The 16,316-nt window shown below is 57.6% G+C and overlaps 1 protein-coding gene across 3 annotated transcripts; it reads right to left on the bottom strand.

The window, feature by feature from the left end:
- Positions 1 to 1,970: 1,970 nt before the first annotated feature.
- MAG (myelin associated glycoprotein) lies at positions 1,971 to 16,246 on the bottom strand. 3 transcript variants are annotated; one of them, XR_007474109.1, is made up of 13 exons: positions 16,150 to 16,177; positions 15,263 to 15,360; positions 14,303 to 14,362; positions 13,737 to 13,805; positions 13,188 to 13,556; positions 11,504 to 11,800; positions 11,160 to 11,417; positions 9,839 to 10,099; positions 5,032 to 5,319; positions 4,584 to 4,680; positions 3,409 to 3,570; positions 3,164 to 3,290; positions 2,348 to 2,486 (listed from the first exon to the last, which is right to left on the bottom strand). XR_007474109.1 is itself a non-coding variant. In XM_049702920.1 (12 exons), the coding sequence occupies exons 2-12, from the start codon at positions 15,324 to 15,326 to the stop codon at positions 2,322 to 2,324; spliced, it is 2,028 nt and encodes a 675-aa protein (XP_049558877.1). In that variant the 5' UTR covers positions 15,327 to 15,360; positions 16,150 to 16,168; the 3' UTR covers positions 1,971 to 2,321. The 3 variants fall into 3 exon arrangements, 2 of the variants coding, with proteins under 2 accessions (XP_049558877.1, XP_004284211.1); XM_049702920.1 differs by lacking the exon at positions 3,164 to 3,290 and having other exon boundaries at positions 1,971 to 2,486; positions 3,471 to 3,570; positions 16,150 to 16,168; XM_004284163.3 differs by lacking the exons at positions 3,164 to 3,290; positions 15,263 to 15,360 and having other exon boundaries at positions 1,971 to 2,486; positions 3,471 to 3,570; positions 16,150 to 16,246.
- Between the last annotated feature and the right edge of the window lie 70 nt (positions 16,247 to 16,316).

Raw genomic sequence — 16,316 nt, 5'->3', positions numbered from 1 at the left:
TGTGTCAGGGCGGGGCCCCTGCACGTGCGCAGGAGCTCTGGTGGAAATGTCTAGTGTGGCTGCTATGAAGTCCCTGCTGTTCTCTGCCACCCTCTCTGACCACTCCAGCCTTGTTTCAGCTCCTGGAACTTTGCCAAACACATTCCCACTTGGGGCCTTCACACAGGGCGTCCCCGAGTGGCTTTCCTTCCATAGGGACGCCTCCCCAACCCCGAGACCCTAAGTCATACTTCCGTTCTAGGCTCTACCAACCTTCCCTGTGCTTCTCCTTGGGAGCAGGGGTCCCACTTTGCAGCCAGGCATTCTGCCTGAGGTCATTTATTTAATATCCTTCTCCCTGCATGACTGCCAGCTCGGTGAGGAAAGGGCAGGCCTCAGGGTGGGGTTCCGCCCCACTGCCCACAGCCCTGTTACCACACACCTCCCTTCCTTTCTCATGCACGTGGACATCCCACTCCAGCCGAAGCGGCCTCGTCACCTTCCTTTCCAACACAGTTTGGTTATTTCTGCCTCTACACCTTGACTTTGGCCTCTGTTGTATCCTCCGCCCTCTTCAAAAACCAGGGCAGGACCACCTTCCTCAGGAACCTCGCTGGCATCGCCCTCAGCCCTGCGGCTCTATTCTTACCACCCCCTCGGCATCTTCAGACCCACGAGCTTCCTCTGCTTCTCACTGAAACGGCAGTGACGTACAGTGGTCAGCACGTGGGCTCCAGAGCCAGGCCCCGGGGGCTCAAGTCGGGGCTGCAGCTGGGGGACCTCGAGGAAGTGATGCAGCCTCTATGCCTCGCCTCCTCCGGATTCTCAACGTCAGTGCGTCAGAGTCACCAGGATTCGTCAAAACACAGACTGCTGGGCCCCAGCCCAGAGGTTTTGATTCCTGCAGTCTGGGTGGGGCCTGAGAATCTGCCTTTCTGACAAGTGCCCAGGTGAGGCTCCTACCGCTGGTGCAGGGACCCCACTTGGAGAAGCACTGTCGTAGTCGTTAGGGAAAGCAAATGGAGATGAATTCATATAAACCGGGTAGAACCACATGGCACGTAGTAAGTGCTCAACAAACATGTTAGCTGTTGATACCAGTTCATGCCAGTGAGTCTGGCCTTCTTTAAATTCAAGGAGACCTGAGTCCAGGGTCTGGCCACACCGTTTCCTGGCCCTGGGACCCTGGGAAAATCACCTGGCTTCCCTGAGCCCCAGCGTCCTCATCTTCACAGGACTGTCCTGGAGGTCCCTTCCCAGGATAGCCTGAGCTTCCTAAAGGGCTTCAATACACAGCTGATGCCTGATGGATATTTCTTGAACCAAGTGAAGTTTGAAAGATTGGGAATTCCCTGATGGTCCAGTGGTTAGGACTCTGCGCTTCCACTTGCAGGAGGCACGGGTTCAATCCCTGGTCAGGGAACTAAGATCCCACATGCCGCATAGCATGGTCAAAATAAATTAATTAATTAATTTTTTTTTTTTTTTAAAAAAGGAAAGGAAAAAAGATTGAAGCTGCAGAGTACAGCATGAATATGAGGCACGGCGGTCAAACTGACACAGGCTCATGAAACACCGAGATCTGAGGCCCGCGCCGCGACCCGCAGGGCACAGGGGGGGATGTCAGGGAGTGAAGCCAGCCAGGTGTGGGACAACAGGAAATGGTGAGCAGTGTGGCAAGTCAGGAGCCAGGCCCCTTCAGAGGAAGCAGCCACCATCTCTTTCAGTGAGATGTGGCAGTGTGTAAGCGCAAGCCCAGGGCTGTCAGTCGCTCCACCTGTGGCAGGAGCAGGAATGAGGGTTGTGATGTGAAGTCACCCAGCAGTCAAACATGACCTACTGTGGACCAGCTGCCAGCTCGGAGTGGAAGCAACTTAAAGGCGGCTGGCCTGGGCTCAGGGCTAGGATCCCTGAGGACCCAGGGAAGGGCAAGGAGGCGGGGGGCAGGGTCCCCAAGGACGGGTCTGAAATCATCAGATTCTAGACGGGTGTTTGACTTCAGGGCATTTATTTCGTGTTCCTCCGCACAGGCCCTGGGGCCAGGTATGGGGACAAGAGACCAGGCAGGGGTAGCAATAAATAACACGGACAGACGGGCTCCCCTCCAGACAGATGAGGTTAAAGGAGGTTACAGGGGAGCCACAATGCGGAGCTGGGGCGCTGGCAGGGCGGGGACAGCTGGGAGGGAGGGGGAGGCCAGGCCCCCAGGACCTCACTGTCACCTGCCCCGTCCCTTTCCTGCCCCAGCCCCCGCTACTTTGGGGAGGAAGGAAGCCCACAGCCAGTGGGGGCCAGTGAGGGTCCTGAAGGGGTGGTGGCCATCCGGGCTGCCCCTGGCTCCCTCACTTGACGCGGATTTCAGCATACTCGGCGAGCTCCTCCGTCAGGGTGTAGCTGTCCTTGGTGGGCCGTTTTCCCAGGTCCGAGTGAGAATAGCTCAGGTCCAGCTCTGGGGGCTCCCCCCGAAGGCCCAGCAGCCTCCTCTCAGATCCCAGGCGCCTCTCACTCTATGAAGGGAACCAACCCATTAGAAGGTCCTGTTCCACCCTTGACAGATGCAAAGCCTGGAGTCGCGTGCGCCTCCCAGAGCTGAGTCCTGTGTGAGCCTCCTTCCTTGAGGACCGCCAGCCCAGCCAGCCCCATGGTCCCCAGTCCCCCTCTGGAGCTCTTGCCTGTGCCGATCCCCGCTACGCAAAACAACCTCCTCGCTGCCAAGCCTGAAAGTCGCCCACAAATTCAACGCCTCCAGGAAGCCTTCTTCAACATCGGAATTTGGGGGGGGCACTCAATTCAGTCCATAACATGCTCTTAGATTAAAGCCACCTGGCCGGGTGCCCACCTTCCCCAAGTTTTGTAAATGCCTGACTCAGTACGTTTGGGTCTGGTGTGGTCCCCCTCCTCAGCCTGGGAGATCCTGCAGGTGCAACTTCGGCTTCCCTGCCACGCTTTCCATCCCTACCCCCCACCTTTGGACACACACACACACACACACACAGGACAGTGGCCACAGACATACAGAGCGGAGCAGCAATGGGACAGAATAGACAAGGCCAGGAGTGCTGGGCAGAGCCAGACTGAAGTGGGGACCAACCTGGACGCCTGACGGGGACGCACACACATGCAGGCCAACCCCAGGGCCCAACACGGGCCCAGAGGTGGGCACACTGAGGCCCCCGGAACCTACCTCCTGGGGTGCTCATTCCAGGGTAGAGAGCTCTCTGGACTATTGGAGAAGGAAATGCAGTCATAGATGCAGGCGGGGTGGATGAGGGCTTCCCTTGGGCCCCGAGCTCCACAGCCCCCCGCCAGGCCTCAGCCTGAGCGCCCCTTCCCAGCCCAGGGCCAAGCCAGCCCTCCGCACGACCCCTCCTTCCCTTCTGCGGGGCCGGCGCCCCCTCTGCCCCTGGGTCTCCAGGCCCCCCGCCAGGCCCTCGGGGCCCCTGGCGCACAGGATCTCCAGCTCGCCCGGCACCACAGGGCTCCGGCCTCACCTCATATTTCTCCGGCGCCCCAGAGATGCGGAAGTCACTGCTGAACAGGACGGGGGGGTCGTCCCCCCCCGGGAAGCTGGGGCTCTCTGTCACGTTCTTTCTGCAGGGCAAGACGTGTCAGCTCCAGTGGGACCCCCAGGTCCCCCCACTCCCCTCTCTATCTGCAACCCCATCTACCTAAGAGTATGGCCCAAGGGACCCCAGAGCTGCTCCCACCCGCCTCTCTAAGATGGGCAGCCAGGACCTTTGGCAAGCAGCCTCTTCCTGTCCACCACTGCCCACCCGTCCTCTGCTTCACAGCTGAGGATGAGCCACCTGGGCCCTGGTCTCTGCCACTTTCAGGACCCCAGCCTGGCTGCTCTGGGCTCTCCTCGTTCGCTCTGGGGCTATCCGCACCCCCTGGCCGCCACGATGCGGAGCGGGAGGTTAACTCCTTGTCAGGAGAGCTGATGTGCGCACCACAAGGCAGAAAATTAACAGCAGCGCACCTGTGGCAGGTGGATGTGGCTTGGGACTGCGGAGCGTTTTGTTTTGTCTTGTTTTGTTCTGTTTTTTTAAGATTTCTTTGATGTGGACCATTTTTAAAGTCTTTTCATTGAATTTGTTATAATATTGCTTCTGTTCTACGTCTTGGTTTTTGGCCACGAGGCATGCGGGATCCAGCTCCCCAGCCGGGGATCGAACCCGCACCCCCTGCCCTGGAAGGTGAAGTCCCAACCACTGGACCACCAGGGAAGTCCCTGAGGAGCGTTTTTGATACCACAGATATGTGTAATCGTTGGGGCTTCCGGAACCAACTGTGACGGATGTTCTGGTTGCAAGCCAGGGGTACCGGCTCTCCCCATCACACCGGAGTGGCAGGAGGCCACAGCACAGGATGCAGGGCACAGGTATCGACTGGTGAGAAGTGCTCGGCCCAGGCACTGGCATGCGTGACCCGACCACGGCGGCCCACGTTAGCCGGGGCCCTCTCTCCTCCATCCAGCTGAACATTCTCAGAGCAGAATCCTCCCTCCCTTGCCCACCCCCAGCCTCCAACTGCTCTGCCCCTGCCCTGCCCTGCCCTCGGAGGCCACCCCGCCCCGCCCCAGCTCAGCCCGGAAGGCTACTCACTTTCTGCGCGTCTGGGTGATGTAGCAGACGACGGCAATTAAGATGGCAAAAGCAACCACCGCTCCCACGGGCCCGATCTTGGCCCACATCAGGCGATCTGAGGAAAGAGAAGACCCAGGCGCCCTCAGGGCTGCCGGTGGGAGTGAGGACACCTGGGTTCTTAGGAGACAGGCTGGGGCAGGGGTGAGAGGGAAAATATTTACACCGCTGGCATATCCTTGCACTGACTGGCTAGCCTGAAGGCCTTTGTTGCTGGAGGGGCCAGTAACGTACAGGCAAGCTCGGGGCAGCCTCTCCTAACTGGCTGGAAAGGGCATCTCTACCACCCGATCCACTGCGCAGCCTGACCCACGCGCAGCCGCTGGTGATCAGCCTTGGGGAGGGGAGCTTGGATCCAAGAGGGGTCCTGTCTGTCCCTTGACGCCCAGCCCCAGGCCACACCACTCACGGGCTCCCTGGAAGGGCAGCTCCAGGCTCTTGGTGCCATAGAGGTTGTGGGAGGAGCAGATGACCCGGGGCGGGGCCTGCGCCTGGCCCCGCAGCGTGAGGATGCTGGTGAGCAGGAGGCCGCTGCGCTCCGAGTACACGAACTCGCGCTCCGTCTCGTTCACGGTCACGTTACGCGAGGGCAGCTCGAAGGCCACGGACGGCTCTGGGTTGGCTTTCACCACGCACAGGCACTGCACCGTGTCACGGGCCGCCGCACAGTGGGACTCCAGGAGGATCACGGGGGCAACTGCAGGGGCAAGACCAAGACCCCGCGGGCTAGAGACAGGGCCTCGGGGGCTCCTTGGCCGTCGCAGAGATGAGCTGCCCGTTCCCCTCCGCACTCTCTTTTACGTCCTCTCTAACTCTGCTCACCTTGTGAAACATAGATCACGGTGCCGCCTGCTCAAAGCCCCCCACCCCCCCGCCCCAATTGCTCCCCGTGTCACTTAGAATAAAACCCCAATTCTTTGCCTTCGCCGGCAAGGCCCTGCAGGACGTAGCCACGCTCCAATCTGCTGTCGCCCTGGCTCATTCCCTGCCAGCCACGCCAGCCTCCTTGCTTATTTCGTATACTTGTGGAGCTTTTTCCAACAGTCGGGGCGGGGGTGGGGGGGTCTTGCGTTTCTCCCTCCGCGGGGAACACTGCCCTGACACCTGCCAAACTCACGCCCTCACTCCAGGCAGCTTCTGCGCAGACCATGTCTATTTCTCTGACCACCCCATGTAAGTTGCACCTCGCTTCAATAACCGTTCACTCGAGTTTTCTCCCCAGCACTTATCCCTACCCGGGTTATACACTGATGTGGCTGGTCTTGTATTTGCATCGAGACAGGCTCTTACTCAGTCTCCACTCTGTCCCCCACACTTAGAACATGACTTTTTTTTTTTTTTGCCATACCGCACGACATGCAGGATCTTAGTTCCCTGACCAGGGATCAAACCCAAATCCCCTGCAGCGGAAGCGCAGATTCTTAACCACTGGACCTCCAGGGAAGTCCCTAGAACATCCCTTTCACCCGGCAGGAGCTCTGGGAAGACTTACTGGATGAACTACTGCGTTCAGCCAGCTCCCCTTCCAGGCCATCCTACAGATGCCCCTACTGACTCCCTGGAGCCCCCTGCATCCTGACCCTCCCTCCCTCGCAGGATTCCCCGTGGTACCAGGTACCACCCTCCACCCAATATCATTTTGTTGAGCTTTGCTTTGCTGCCATTTAAATTACAAAAACGATACTGGTATTTTTTTTCCTTTCATTTTCCAAAATATGAAATTATAATAGAACATTGAACGTTGCTTTTTAAACTATGTTCTCTTTCCCTCATGGAGAGTCTGGCACTCCCCTCTGCTTGCTCTAGACTGACCTCTGGTTCTCAGCCCTGAGCAAAACCCACTTCCACACGGGCAAAAGATCCTTGGCCCACCTACCCCACTTATTTTCAATTTCCAGTAAAAAAGAATATGCAGGTAACGGCGACGGAGCAGGGAGTCACATGAGCCGTGTATTTGCAATAGGGGTCATTCCATTTGGAACCTCAATGTGTACATATCTCTACGTCTAGTAAATGAACAGTTAAATATTCCAAATTCTCTTGAGGCAGACGTGCACTACGCTTGCTGTAGCATTGACAAATTAACACACCACAGAGTAAATTAGTAATGACAAACCTGAACGGACAGTGATTAATTTTTTAAAAATCCTTTCATTCAATACTGCGCCACTGGTACTGTTGTGACAGTGTTGCAGGAACGCTGACACCCTGTTGCATGTGCTCAGCATCTTTGCAGCATTGCCGGCAGCCTCGCGACCTGTGAAACCCTGATTGACACTAGATAAGCCCCGGGTCCCACAAAGGATGGGGAGTTTGGGGTGAGACAGCTTTGGCTTGAATCTCAGCTCTGCCATCTACTGGCCGGTGGCCCCGATCAGGCCACTCAGCTTCCTGGGCCTCCGAGATGGACTTCTCATGTGTGCAAAGAGGGGTAATGGTCCTTGACTTGCCAGGGGCTGCGGGACTCTGTTCTGAAGTGGGCACATGAGTTTGTTGAAAAGAAAGCTTAGGGACTTCTCTGGTGGTGCAGTGGTTAAGAATCTGCCTTCCAATGCAGGGGACATGGGATCGATCCCTGGTCTGGGAAGATCCCACGTGCCACGGAGCAACTAAGCCCGTGCGCCACAACTATTGAGCCTGCGCTCTAGAGTCCACGAGCCAGAACTACTGAAGTCTGTGCACCTAGAGCCCGTGCTCTGCAACAAGAGAAGCCACCGCAATGAGAAGCCTGCACACAGCAACGAAGAATAGCCCTCGCTTGCCGCAACTAGAGAAAGCCCGCGCGCAGCAACAAAGACCCCATGCAGCGAAAAAAAAAAAAAAGAGAAAAGAAAAAGAAAGCTTAACATCCCATGCAGGGATCGAACCATTCCAGCAGAGGAAGCAAGTGAGCAAAGCCTTGGCAGCAGGAAGGCAGGCGGATACCCAGCCAGGAGTTCAAAGGAGAGATGAGTGAGAAGCTAAGAGGATGTCTAAGACTTACGGGGCACACTTACATGGGACATGTCGGGCACTATGGGCGCTCACCACAATTTCCTTATACTGTCATACCCGTTTTTCAGAGAAGAGAATCGGGGCTCAGCAAAGGTGAATTCACTCGTCTGGGATCACACAGCACATCTCCATCACAAGATGGAGATAGAGCTGGGATTCGGACCCAGGTCGATTCAGCTCTGTCGGGTGCTGGGCACCAGTAACATTTCCATTTCCTCCTATTAAATGGGTGAAGGGCAGTCCCTGCCCCCAATCGCGTTGTTGTGAGAATGAAATAGGTCCATATGCGCAAAGGGCTGAAACCAGTCTTCTAGTCATCACAAGGTCTCAGTGAGGTGAGTGCCCTGCAGGTCCCACGCTGCGCTGGGACCCAACACCACCCCCCCCGCCCCCTCCCCGCTCAGGAGCACCCGCCATCGTCAGCGAGCACGGAAGCCCCGTTGCTAGGGGACGCAGACTTTGGGGACAGAGAGGGACCTGAAGCCGGACACCCAGAGGGTAAGCACAGCGACACAGGCCTAGGAGCCCAGTGACCGGCTCAGCAGGGGTGGGGTGGGAGGCACAGCTGCTCCTCCCCTCCGGCCGACTGAAGGCCTTGAGTACCTTGGGTACCAAGGACTGCAGGGGAGATGAAGCAGCCAGAGGTTTAAGAACTGGGTCGACAGGAGTCCAGAAGAATCCTGGCACTGGCCAGCCTTCCAGCTGCATGGCCTTGGGGAATTCTGACCTTCAGTTTCTCCTCAAAGGGGACGATGATAACACGTAGCTGCTTCAAGGGGCGACCACAAGGGCTCAGCAAAATAACACGTGCAGGGGATGCAATCCTGGCCCAGAGTAGGCCCTTAATGATCGTTTGCTGCCACTGCTCTTATTATACAGGAGGGTCTGTGACTGAAAACATTCGTGAGCTGGAGGTGTGTGTATGATCAGACGTTTCCACCAGATCCTCAGGGGGTTCTCTGACTCTACACCTGAGAACCCCTGGCTTGGGATATAGGTTTAACGGGGAAAAGCGTGAGGCAGAAGGGTGGGCATGTACGGAGAAGGCGGGGTACCCGCACAACGCATATGCGTGATCACGTTGGATGCCGCGAGCGAGCAGAGACTGGGAAGGAAGGTGCCCAAAGAGGAAGGGTTAGCAGGTGGCCACCACCTTGCCCTGGAAGATGGTACTCCAGGAATAATCTGTCTCTACTGACTACGGCCACACGCCATATTGAATATACGGACTGTGCCCAGAACCTTCTGGCAAGCTTGTGTGGTAGGGACCATTGTAGGTGGAATCATTTGGAGACAAGTGCCAGAGGCCAGGCTGGAGCTGGGGAGGAAGCAGGGGCAATGGAACTACAAAGGTGACATTCCAGAGGGAGTTGCTGGAGGAGGGGGAGTGGAAACTGCGACTTGGGAGCTATGACCCGAGTGACGGCGGGGTGGGGGTGGAGTGTTGGTGGTGATGTCCACAGAAGGTTGGGAAGGGCTCTGGTTGGCAGTGAAACAATGGGCTTCATTCCCAAGACAGTTGGCTTTTTATATGCATCCGTCTCATCTCTCTGGCTGTACCATTATCTGTTAATACGCTTGGTGTCCTCTCGGTCCTACCCCCCACCTCCCACTGAGCCACACGGCCGTGCATGTAACAACGGCTTGATCAATGTATTCTGATGTCATAACATAGGATGAAGTCAATGGGCAGCACAGAAGAGTGGAACCAGACCACTGTATTTGAATCTCAGTTCTGCCGTTTTCTGGCTGTGTGACTTTGGGCAAGTGACATAACCTCTCAGGACCTCAGTTTCCTTCTCTGGAAACTGGAGATAGTAAGAGAACCTCCCTCATCGGATGTAACAAAAACGAAAGAGTGGGTCCCCGTACAGAGCTTCCAACATTGCTTGGTGCCTAGTGACGCTCCATAAGGGTCGGAGGTCGTGGTTATTCTTTTAGTCAACGCCAAGGGGCTGTGGCCACAGGATTCAGAAATCTCCTTGGTCACAAGCCCACACCAGGATGTGGGGAATACCGTATTCTCAGGCGGGGCTTTTATTTTCCTGCTGTGGGTTCTGCTTTCCTCCCTTCCTCATCCTTATCTGACCCCTGGCTGGGATGCGTGGGTACCTCCCGGTCACCTGGGTGTCCCCCATTGAGCCGTCTACCACAGGGGTGGGTGGGCAGGAGTCAAGCCCGGCCGCCCTCCGCAGGGGCAGCGGATGCAGGGGAGTACTCACACTCCACGGATAGGTTGAAGGCGGTGGCCCTCTGACCGTACTGGTTCTCGGCCACACACCAATATTCTCCATCATCCTCGGGCACGACGGCGGGCAGCTCCAGTTGCAGCTCGCTCTCATAGATGACCGTGGCCAGAATCTGCTTCTCCTTGAAGATGGTAAGAATGGGATCCGGGTTGCTCTGTGTGGAGCACAAGATGGAGACTGTCTCCCCCTCCACGGCCACCACTGTCCCGTTCACCGTCGGCTTCCAGGGTGCATCTGGGGGGCAGGACAGGGGGCCGATGGTCAGAAGCTCCCACCCCCAAATGTGACCCCCAACGCCCCAATCAGGGCACACCAGCTCAGGATGGCTCAGGTAACCCCAGGCCTGGGCGTCTCGTTTACAAAGACAGGGGTTCTGCAGCGACAGCGCTTGTGTTTGAATCCCGGCTCTACCCCTTCCCAGCTGTGTGTGGACCCATGTCGAAACCCCTCTGGGCCCCATTTTTCTTATCTGGAAAATGGGCTTAATAATATTCCCAACCTCATAGGGGTCACTGAGAACCAACTGTGACAAGCACTGTTTTAGCCTGAACAAGGTTAGATGAAGATCCCTGCCCGTGTGGACAGATGCTGTATAAGGAAATCAAACATATAGTTGGCAAGACGGGGATAAGTGCTTTGCAGAAAAATAAAGGTGGGATGGGAAATCGGGGTAGTTGACGGTTTTCACTAGGATGGTGAGGGAGGGCTGCAGTGAGCCTAGAAGGAGGTGAGTAGGAGCCAGCCGTGGGGAGGCCCCAGGGGAAGAGTATTTCTGGAAGGCACTCAGAAACTGCTAAGTAAATGTTGGCCGGTGCTGTCATTTTTATTATCCCCAGCCCTGGGCACTTTGCCTCAATAAATATTTGTGAATGAATGAATGAATGAATGACCTCTCCTTGGCTCCTAGTTAAGAATCCTGTCTGACGGGCCCCCTCTCCCTGGGGCCCCATAATGTTCCGGGGCTGGGAGAGGCCTGGGTTCTCCTCAGCCCTCCCATCAGAACTGCAATGGGGCTTATTTTAAAATGCAGATTCCCGGAGCCAGGCCCAGCTCTACCCGCAGGAAACTGAATTTAACAGGCTTTCCTGGGTGGCAGGGATTGCCTCTGCCTCTTCCCATCTCGTGCTAGCGAGGAGAGTGGTGCAGAGTAGGTGTTCACCGGATACTCGTGGGGAAAATGAAGGAACTCCTTAACCTGCAACTTCCTCTCCATCTCCACCTCAACCACGGGCATGGTCCCGACCGCGCCCCCACTGGGCCCCCAGCTCCGCCCCGGGCAAGGGCGGCGACTCACACATGACGCTGAGCCCCACGGTGCGGTTGTCCTGGCCATAAGCGTTCTCGGCCAGGCAGGCGTAGACGCCGTCCTCCGCGGGCGTCACCTCGTCCAGCTCCAGGGACAGGCTCTCCGTCACCGCCTCCCGGAGCACCGTGCCGTCCCGCATCCAGGTCAGCAGCGGCGGCGGGTTGCTGTCGGCCCCACAGAGCAGGCTGACGTGGGAGCCCTCGATGGCCTCCACCGAGGAGTTCATCTCCACAATCACCGGGGGGTCTGCGGCGCCGGAGACACAGGACGTCAGCGGGCACGTGCCGCAGACCCCGCCCCCGGCTCGCACCCCGGCCCGCACCCAAGCTCACACTTGACGTCCAGGCTGGCGTAGCCTTCGAACTGCAGGGTGGTGTTGGGGAAGGAGGCCTGGCAGCCCAGCCGGTAGCCGTTGGCCTCCCTGGTGGGCACGAAGTGCAGCAGCGACACCTGCACCCAGGTGCCCTCGTCCTCGCGGAGCCGCCCCAGCACAGCCGGCTCCCCGAGCCCCTCGTGGCCCAGCCAGCTCAGCTCCGGGTGCATCTCGGGGCAGTTGTCAGGTACCATGCAGCTGACCTCCACTTCTGTGCCTGCCACAACCTCTGGGGGGACCATGATGTTGGGGGTGTCTAAGTGAGACGGGGAGATGGAGGGTGAAGGAAGCAGCATCGGACCCCCACATTGTCCGACTCCAGTCCTGGTACCCGGTCCCCTCCCCATCCTTGGATGCAGAATTCCCTACAACCTTCTCTCCTCCTGGGTACCCTTCACCCAGAAGCCCTCCGCAGATCCAGCCTCAGATGTAATAATAACGGAAACAACAATATAGTGGTCTGAGTACTTTACTGTGTGTAACTTGCCCGTCCTTCCAGCCATGCCGAAAGTAGAAAGTGGGTAATGTTATTTTGCCCATTTTGCGGATGAGGAAACTGAGGCCACAGCGCACATGGGGTAAAACTGAGCTCCAATCCCTGTCGCTCCGGCTTCATTGTCTGTGCTCTGGACACTACATTATATTCCTCAAGAAACCTCTCTCCTTCCCATGTTTGCTTTGGTTTACCTTCCACGTGCGTGCGTGCGTGCGTGTGTGTGGTGTGTCCTGGAGCTGTCTGGCTGTGCCTAGCGGCGGAAGCGGGGGCTCTCTGTGCATCAGGGCTGTAATCTGGCTCCTCATGTAGACTCAGAGCTGAGGGCAAACCTGAGTCTAAGGGTTCCATGCCTCTCGGGGCCTCTCAGAAATGAGGCAGTAGACCCTATTCTAATTGCCCAAACTGGCCCAGAGCTGCATTTTATTTGACCTAAATTTAGGGTATTTTTTAAAAAAAATATCTGAATCAGCAGCTGATGCTGAAAAAACATAGAAAAATACAGTTCCCTTTGAAAATTCGGGAATTCCCTGGTGTTTCAGTGGTTAGGACTCTGTGCTTCCACTGCAGGGGGCACGGGTTCGGTCCCTAGGATCCCGCATGCCGTGTAGCACAGCCAAAAACAAAACAAAACAAACAAACAAACAAATGGAAAACTCAGAATGCTTGACAGCAATGACCCTGCCTTCTCACCCAGCACCACTTAGACGGAGCTGGGCGTCATGTACCAGGCACTGCTTTGCCCACTTGACAACTGTTCCCTCATTGAACTTTGAGTGCTGTTCTTAACCCCATTTTACAGAAGAGGAAAACAAGGCCCAGAGAAGTTAAGTAACTTGCCCTCAGTAGCCCAGCTAACATAGGAATCCAGAGGCCTGGCTCCAACCCCTGGGCCCGCTGCCTTTACCCCAGGTGTTTCTGGAAGAGTAAGACCACTGCTTTCCTCTGAGAGCCCTGCTTTGCCTGTTTCAGTCATCTGCCTGGGCTGTGTGGGCAGGGGGGGTTGCACCCCTCCCCCCAGCCAAACCAACAAGTCCCTGGTCCTGCCAGCTAGACCTCCCTGGAAAGGTGCCAGGAGGACTTCCTGCTCCCCCTGCACCCCCTGCATGGCCCCAGCCCCACGGCATCTGCACAGCCCCCGGGAACTCACTGATGATGTCCAGGACGCTGTGCTCGGAGAAGGTGTACTGGTTGTAGCCCCCCAGGTCCCCGCGGAAGTAGTACTTGCCGCCCAGCTCGGGGCTGAGGTTGCTGAGCAAGAGGGTACAGTTGCGCAGGCCCAGGGCCCCCAGAAGGCGGCTGCGGCCCTGGAAGCTCTCGTGGACGACTTGGGTGCGTGACTTGAAGACAACCGGCGGGTAGTTTTTCGGGTAGGGGCTATTGAAGTACCAGACGCCGTGCACAACGGCCGGCCGCAGCTCGTCGGGGAAGTCGAAGCGGCAGGGGATGGAGACACACGTGCCCTCGAAGGCCGAGATGGACGAGGGCATCCAGGCCCCCCAGTGACCCCCGCGAGAGGCTGTGGGCAAGCAGGACCGCTGAGGCTGAGGGACATGTCCTGCCCGGATGCCCCCAATCCCCCCGCTCCCATCACCTTCCACTGCCCTGCGGGGCGGGGGCGGGGTCCAGGGACCCACAGAATCAACCCCCGCCTGCTCAGGGGCCAAGACCCCAGGAGCCCCAGACCCCCAGGCATTACCTGAAATCATGATCCAAAACAGAGGCAGTGCCGTGAGGAATATCATTTTGTACAGCAAGTGAGCAACAGCTGGATAGGGGAGAAGAGAGGAGAGGGTTAAAGGCCAGGGGAAGTGAAAAGGGTGCTTCTAGTAAGGCTTTAGGAAGCAGCCTGTTCAGATGTTAGCCACTGCTGCTATTATAATTTATAATCACAAACACATCTATGGGCATCAACCACGAACCACCCCCAGTACTTTACGACACAGATTCATTTGATCTCTTTGAGGTAGGTGCAATTATTATCCTCACTTTGTAGCTGTGGTCCAGAGAGGTTGAGTAACTTGCCTGAGGCCACACAGCACGTAAGTGGCAGAGCTAGGATTCAAGCCCTGTCTACCCGTCCAGGTCTGCAGATTTCACCACCAAACTGTCCTGACTCTATGTGGTAGTGACGTGCTAATAATTGTCTTCATCACCATCCTGCCCTTGGGGATCTCCAAAGAGTAAGGATAGAGCCAAGTTTGGACCAGCATCAGGAAGCAGGGGAAGCCAGGAGGAAGGGGAATTTGGAACCCTCCCCCTCACCTCCGTCTCCCTGAGTTGGGAATGTCTTCTGGTCCCACTTGAAGCTGTCAGCCGGCCAACCTGGAACAAGAGTCAGACAGGTGCAAGGAGGTGGGGGCCTGAGGGTCCCCTGCCCCTCCCCGTCCCGCTTTCAGGATCCACTGTGAGTAGATCCTGCAGGCTGCCCACACGGTCTCTGTGGCCCATGGACGCTTGGGACCCTCCCACACAGCCTGAAAGCTACTCTGTGGTCACCTCCCGAGGCAAACTGCGATGGAGGAGAACTCTCGGGAAGGAAAGGGAAGCAGCAGAGCGCTGGGGGTGGGGAGAGGCGGGGGCAGTGAACGAGGTGAGGGAGCACATGTCCCACGGCTGAGGCCTGGGGGTGGGAGGCAGGGACCCAGCCCCATCAATGACTGGGTTTCACATCATCAGCATTCCCAACATGCCACGTGAATTCCTGCCGCCCTCTCCCACCCTACAGATGGCCCCTGGCATCCCCACCCTCCAGAGGCGAGAGCCCGGTACAAAAGAGCCCTGTTCCCTCAGGGTGAGGGTGCCTCGTCCTGGGGGGCTTCTGGGGTAGATGGGGGTGAGGGAAGAGCTGGGCGAGCCTGGCTGGGCTCTGAGTGGAGCCAGGAAGGACCAGGGATTGGGGTTAGTGACTCCCTGGCCCCCAGCTCCTCTGTGGGTCGCCTCAGGGCTGGACCCAGTGTTTCCAAGTGGCTGCTCTTCCTGGCCTTTGACACTCTCTTCCCACGGACAGACGCATGCGGCCAGACACATGCAAATGCCGCCATGAAATGTGACGGATCTGGACGCAGCCCGAAGGAGCAGCCTCGCACCGTAACACCCGTCAGGGCTCTGCACACGCCGACAGGCACCGAGACCCCCGGGCGGCAGACACACACACACCTGCGTCCTCCTGCCCACCACACACCGGGACGGGCATAGGCATGGCAATCGGGCATACACACGGACCTGCCTGCGTGCCATGCTCGCAAAGACACTCGGACCGGCTATGGACAGACCCACTCAGACACATGCGGATGGACACGCGGCAGATGCCACCTTTGCACCTGCGACGGGAAGGTACAGGAGGTAGACACAGGTGAGGGCCACAGGGCCTGGGCAGACATGTGAAACAAGTGTGTAGACCATGCAATCTGAATGGGGGTGAAAACTGGTTCTTGGGGTGGGGTCCAGAAAAATCTTAGTTATTACAGTGGTTTGTGGCTCTCTAAAGGACCACGGTACATAAACATATACCGTCTATCCATAATATTAAGATCTCACGGGGGGAGCTGGATTAGGAAAAACAGGTCCAAAAGCTTTCCTTAGTGGGGTGTAAATAAAGGTGGAGAAACACGGATGTGGATTAAGACTCACTAAGAGAGGTGCACGTGCATGTGCACAAGCGCCCCCGTCAGGTGCTCAGGTGCTGGAACTTGCTCACTCACAGCCCCCAGTGCCCGCACCCTCCCAGATGGCAGGAGGCAGACGTCTGATCACCTGGGCATCCCTCCACTCTTCACCTGTCCCTGGATGACTTCCACCCCATCTGCCACAGACTTAGGAGCCCCAGGGCAGAACGTCCACCAGAGGGGTGCTGAGGAGGGCTCTTCATTCTTTCTCTCTGTGGTTTCTTCCCAAGGCTCCGTCACTGTCCCTGCCACGGTCCCAGCCCACGCCCAGAGCAATTCTAAGCTGCACCCTCCCCCACCCTAAATTAGTGGCAGCTCCCAGCCACCATCCACGGCCCAGACCGCTTCGCCTTGCACATGCCCCGGGCGGCCCTGCCCCGTGCTCTCAGCCCCGGTCCTCTGTCCTCCTCCCCGTCCCACAGCCCTCTCGGCTGCAGTACTCACCTGATGCTCTTGCTTCTGCACCCTCTGCTCCGCAGGCCCCGCTCGCAGTCCCCTGGCCTCCCAGGGTCTAGGCCCCCACTGACCAGCCCCTCCCCTCCCCCTGGGTGCCAGGGGCCGCCTGCCTCCAAGGCCCAGCTCCTCCCTGCCCCCGGGGGAGGGGGGCACAA

The sequence above is a fragment of the Orcinus orca genome, chromosome 20 (genome assembly GCF_937001465.1).
Source record: "Orcinus orca chromosome 20, mOrcOrc1.1, whole genome shotgun sequence".
In the NCBI taxonomy this organism is placed as follows: domain Eukaryota; kingdom Metazoa; phylum Chordata; class Mammalia; order Artiodactyla; family Delphinidae; genus Orcinus; species Orcinus orca.
This window is presented reverse-complemented; position numbering and strand designations above follow the sequence as displayed.